We start from the raw sequence: 5,966 nt of genomic DNA on the forward strand, positions 1-5,966 counted from the left end.
ATTGCCCTTGAATGACAATTTTTACCCGTTTTTGCGGATTTTTTTTTTTTTTCTGTACTAATGAAAACTATAATAGAAAAGAAAGAAAATGGGTCCAACAAGACAAGATTTGGGCCCACAAAAATTTCCATTCAAGACAACTATTCTTTTTGCATTGTATCAGTTTTATGCCAAACTGTCAGGTGAACACTACAGGCTCCTTGAAGGCTCTGCTTTTTGTTCATGTAAATTTGAAAAGGGGGAATTAATATATAACTACCATATTTTATATGTAAATAGAGAAGTGTATATAGTTACTGCATTTTACCTTTTAAAGATTGACAATATTTTACCGTGTTCAGATATATTCTACTTGGATTTATCCTTGATGTTCCTTAAACTAACCTTATAAAGGAAACTTAAACAGAGAGGTGTAGCTACCTAGGTTGTCTCCTGGTAGTGTGGTTACTTGTTCCCTTAGGAGCTAGTATTAAAAAAAAACATGTCTACTACAAAGAAGGGTATATTTATTTCCCCAAATTATCTTCCTGAATATGCATGTAAATTTTTTCCTGGATTTTTTTGGCAGCAATCACTCAATCTTGTGCAACATCCTAATTTCCTGCCAATTCGATACATGTGAGGCTTGCTGATTGGTTGTTTGCATATTTTATTTTTGACGTTAGGTTGCTGTCTCATTGATTTATACTTCATATTTCTTTTAACTTCTATTCAAAAATCAATAAAATCCAGATTGACAGAAAAACAAGCAAAAACTGAAAAATATAAGTAACAGACTCACACAAAAATGTAAGGTGTTCTGGAGGAATAAGCATACTATAAGCATACCCACACCTACAGTATAAATTCTGATTTAATGTACATGGTGGCCTATAATTGCTTACTACCACTTCATTTTAACTCTTGTGGTTAGTTGTCTCATGGGCAATCATATCACATCTCATTTTTATATGGATCCATTTTAAGTGGCCTCTATCAGTACCCTACAAAAGGCATTTCAATTTGAAGAAAAAAAATCATACATATACATCTGCCAATTTCATTCAGACTGCTGTGTGTTCTATATAAAGTAAGATAGTTTCCAAAACATATGTAGGAGTGCCACTTCTTTTGAATTTTACACTTCTCATATTTGATTATAAAGAAATAAAATGATATGGGGCAAGTTTTCAAGTGACAACTTTACTCATCATAAGAGAAATAAGTGCTTTTGTTATTGATATTCATCTTAACAAGTACTGTACTGGAAAACGTGAACAATGTACAAATACGTCATACCCTGCATCAAGGTCAGGCTGGAATTTAGATAAATATAAACAACTTTCTGGTATGCCTGATATTCATTAGTTTCCCAATAAATATGGTGTGCAAATAAGATTGCACCAACTATGGTTTTACTGACAACTTGAGAAAAGTTATTGATTGCACAATCTAAATCTATCTTTTAATTAACATGAAGTTATTACCATTTTCTGAAATCTTCTTGAATGTTGCATTTTATGTAACATAAGGTTCATTGACCAATTTTACTTCAAAACACTGAAAAAGAGAGGGGGGATACCTAAGGGACATTCAAAGTCGATGAAAAACTGACAAAGCCATGGCAAAATAAAATGAAAAATGACGAAAGACAAACAACAGTCCACAAAACACAACAAAGAAAGCTCAAGACTGTCAGAGCAACAAGACCTCCTTCAAAAACAGGACTTTTTCAGTAGTATCCTGCTCCACATGTGGCACCCATCATGTTGCTCATGTATAGCCTCAGGTACAAAATCAGTGATGTCTCATTCGCAACAAGGCCTCATGTAGTATAACAAAAACAAGACTTTGATATATAAATCTTTAATCAATAACAAATTAAAAAGGTAACAATCTATAACAACTGACTGTTGTAAAAAAGTATCACAAATTTAAAACAAAAATACTGTAAACCAAGTACTGTAAACATGTTAAAATAAATACAAATACATTGCTGTCTTGCAAAATTAGAATATACACTTTTTTTTTAGATTGTCTTGTGCACAACATAAAACATCTAGTACAATTCCTTGTAAAGTATAATATTGTCTCTATTAGGTTAAAGTTCATACTCCGCTTTCAAACTTTAATAAACAAAAAGAACTAATCTTGTTATTACTATAACATTGATCTCTTAAATGAAACAGAGCACATTTAAAAGTCTTGTCTATATACTTTAAAAACAACTATAAACCAACACAAATCTAATCTCAGAAGATAGCTAATTTGACATCCTTGAAATTTTGTATCATGTAAATAAAAGATTTAGCATTTGACTCATCTTCTTTTGAAATAAAAGAAGTATGAATGTATTGCAATGTAGGGCATTTCACAAAACACTCGCGAAACTTCACAAAACTGAATTTCACTTGACAAGCATCCAAATTTTTTAAAGGCATATAACCCAAAATGCTTACAATTGAGTTTACAGACAAAGCTGTAAATGATAAATAAAGTTCTGTCAAATTTGAGAGATTTTTTAAATATTTCAACTCATCATCAATAATTTGGGTGTTTGAAATATCCAAAGATGTCAAGGTTACCAAGTTTTGCAAAAATGAAAAATCGAACAATGGGCTTTCACATAAATTGAGCCTTTCCAAATGGTAACCTCCTGCAAGTCTTGATATGATTTGATTAAATTCTAGTTTTGTCATATCAAAAATTTGACTCCCTACTTCAAATGTATGTAGTTTTTCCACTGACATTGTTGATAATTTTAGAGTTTGCTTATCAATGACAAAACAATCTTCATTAAATGATACTTCAACAAACACTCCACAATTTCTCTCAATGATGTCATGCAATTTTTTATTGACTTTAGAAACAGTCATTAACAATTCAGTGACACTAATAAATTTTAAGACCCCTTTAATTAATTCTTCTGTTAAATCCATAAATCCTACAAAAGAGAATAAAAAATCTCTGAACAGTTTGTAATTAAATACTACATGTATAAAAATGTATGGATACACAATGTATACACTTCACTCAAACATTATTTCTGTATTGTAAAAAAAACTAACTGTTAAGCATGATGTTGTTTTGTTGCTTTATCTTCTAAATGATGTACATAAAAAAAACAATGTTAACCCACTTATTTACACATGCAACAACCCTGATCACCTACATGTCGACTTATTTTTTAACAGCATTAATGAATTCTCTTAACAAGTCCATTTTTTCATTATGCATTTCTTTTCTTTCTTTCATATTTGAAGCCCTCTCCTCTTTCTGATTTCCTGTGTAATCTTTGAGAAATTCAACAATCTCAGTAGCTGCAGATTTTTTTTTTTTGATTGACGTACATGTGCCAGCTTTTTCAGTACTCTTTTTATTCTTATCATCTTCATCATCTGATATACCGGTACTACTTTCCAAAGAATCCTCACTGCATTGCTTTCTCTTGTTTGAAATAGATGTGCCCAAGGTTGATTTGGGTTTTATAACGGGATTTCCTTGAAACAATTCACTCATTTCTTCCATATATGGACATGTTTTTCTGTCATTACCTGATTTTGAATTGTGGTCATTGATTTTCTTCAGGTTGGTAGTAAGAGTCTTCATCCTCCCTTGCACCTGCTCCCATGTAAACCGGAAACCATTTCCAGCCAATACTTTTGAAATATCCTCCCACATTTTCTTTTTAGTTTGCTTCCCTTTGTTTGTAAGAACTTCTCTTTGTTTCACCTCATTGATAAGAATCTTCGTTGCTGAATCGCTCCAAAAAGACGGTGAGTTGGATGTTGAGCATGATGATGAGGCTGAATCATCACGGGAATCACCAGTCTCTGTACATGTAGACTGTTGAGAGTTTAGGCCTACAATTAAAAATTATTTAAACATGTAAATAAAGGTCACCATTGGAAAAATGGGATTAGATATTGCATGTACATGTAGCTTCTTTACTTTAAGCTAAAATGGCTGTTTACACCTCAAAATTTACTGTGAGCACAGACAAACCTGAGCAGCTGGAAAAGTTTTAAGGCATGGCATGACCTACATGTAGATATATAAAATTCAAATGTATTTAATGTTTCAGAAAATTAAAAACTTAACTGGATTTTTCTGTGCACTTTTTTTGGTCCCTACAGATATGAAGTTTAGACACAGTCATTTTAGCCTCAAGGTAAAGATGTTTATTTAAGAATTGAATGCTTCTTTTTTTAATTTTATTGGGAGTCAGTACAAGCGTTGACCAAAGCACATTTTGTATAAAGTGTGGAAGTGCTTCATATTAAAAATGTGCGCATGATCAACACTTTTACACCCTTATAAAATTATAAAAAGAAGCATTCAATTCTTATAATTACATTTTTATGCTACAACCATGAAATTAAGAGTTATATCAAGCTTTCTGGGTTTTTTTGTTTTTTTTTAATACATGTAAATGCATTGTTTTGACATTGTCAGGGATAGCACGTGCAGTCATAGCTGCTGTATTTTATATGGAAATAAAATGTGATATGGGAGTGCCTCACGATTGTTTTCAGCCAATCAAAAATTACTAAATCTAATGAAACATACATGTAATGTCATTATGTATAAATATAATGTCTTTACTGTAGTAGTTGTTCAATTTATTTACATTCATTTTGTTTAAGACATGGACCATACATCTTTTGGGTGGGGAGCATGGTTTTTTTCTCAGGATAAACAAATGTTTTTCGACATTCGTAAAAATACAAACTATATTTTTTAATAACATACTATTAACAATAACAATATTATTTTTTCCTAAGTTCAACGTTGTATTTTTACCCCTTTTTTAAAAAGAAAAAGAAACCACTTTTCCCACTTCCTTTCACCCTTTTGAAACAAACTATTTTCCAAGAAAATTTAGAATCAAATTATTTTTTTTAAAAGCCCATTGTTTTAATACCATTTGGTTCTTCTTAAAATTTTCTTACAACTCAGCACATATGAATTATTATATATTTTTTTAAACTTTATGATGACATTCCTATGAATTAATTATGATATTTATCATTTAGTGATTATTATAACCAAATTCAGTCATCTGTATATAATCATTTGTTTCCTTATGTTTTAAGGTGTACATAGTTGCTAAAACTATACCCTTTGGGTAGTGCTCCACAATTAATGGAGGAATATACAAGAAACTGAACTGAACTTCTTTACTTTTTGGGGGGAGGGTGGCATGCCAAGAGGTAAATTTGGCTTTTGAACCAATTATTAAACTTTGTTGGATATTGCATATATTTCTTTTGTTTAATAAGATAAAAAGAAACGATTGTGTACCATTAAATCAACCTGTCTACCATTTTTAATATGTTATATATATATATACGTGCCATCAACGAGATCAGCTGAAATTCATATAAGGGCCGAAACATATAAAGGGGACGATTGAAAGTCAATGCTTGAGTAAAATATACATTTAAAGAATATGGGAAAATGCTTGAATATGATGCATTACACATTTGTGCATATATTTATCGAATCATTTACCTGCACTCATACAAGGATGGCGCAAAAATTCGTCCATATTAGTTGAAATTGATTTGCAAGATTCACACTCAAAATGGATGTCTTCTGTTTCGGCCATGGTGAATGAAGTTGTCACGTGGTCTCTCCACTTGCTACCTGGGTCTCGAAATGGAGAAGCGGTAGCTCTCCAGTAGACCAGCTGTTCCCAAACGAACTATCGCGGAGCGATCCAGTAGCGATCCTGCAGACCAAACAAATACGCTCCTGCAGGGGCGTGTTTTTTTGTTCATCGGGAGAGAGCCAGAAGAGGTCCATTACTGTTTTTTTTTAAACTCGGACATCTTCCGGTCCTCTTTTTCCTTTTCTTTGTAAAAAAGTGGTTTAGACAGCAGAGCACATAAAACATGTAAAAAACATGGCGTCGTTGAGTTTAAGAGAAATGCAGATATTATACAGTGTAAGCTTTGCGATAATTAAGCGCTTTTATGGCACGA

At 31.9% G+C, this 5,966-nt stretch overlaps 1 protein-coding gene across 2 annotated transcripts; it reads right to left on the reverse strand.

Annotated features, from left to right (window-relative positions):
- Positions 1–1,976: 1,976 nt before the first annotated feature.
- LOC143072474 (uncharacterized) lies at positions 1,977–5,732 on the reverse strand. Of its 2 annotated transcripts, XM_076247399.1 has the most exons (3): positions 5,494–5,732; positions 3,534–3,842; positions 1,983–2,923 (listed from the first exon to the last, which is right to left on the reverse strand). In XM_076247399.1, exons 1-3 carry the CDS (start codon positions 5,588–5,590, stop codon positions 2,232–2,234), a joined length of 1,098 nt encoding a protein of 365 aa, XP_076103514.1. In that variant the 5' UTR covers positions 5,591–5,732; the 3' UTR covers positions 1,983–2,231. The 2 variants fall into 2 exon arrangements, with proteins under 2 accessions (XP_076103515.1, XP_076103514.1); XM_076247400.1 differs by having other exon boundaries at positions 1,977–3,842.
- Positions 5,733–5,966: the final 234 nt, after the last annotated feature.

This window comes from Mytilus galloprovincialis, chromosome 4 (genome assembly GCF_965363235.1).
Source record: "Mytilus galloprovincialis chromosome 4, xbMytGall1.hap1.1, whole genome shotgun sequence".
Lineage (NCBI taxonomy): Eukaryota > Metazoa > Mollusca > Bivalvia > Mytilida > Mytilidae > Mytilus > Mytilus galloprovincialis.

Excerpts from the sequence above, each read along its gene's own strand:
- LOC143072474 (XM_076247399.1), bottom strand. The coding sequence starts at position 5,590 with ATGGCCGAAACAGAAGACATCCATTTTGAGTGTGAATCTTGCAAATCA. Across the intron at positions 3,843-5,493 it reads CCATCCTTGTATGAGTGCAG|GCCTAAACTCTCAACAGTCT; the intron begins GTAAATGATTCG and ends TTTTAATTGTAG. Across the intron at positions 2,924-3,533 it reads TGACCACAATTCAAAATCAG|GATTTATGGATTTAACAGAA; the intron begins GTAATGACAGAA and ends TCTCTTTTGTAG.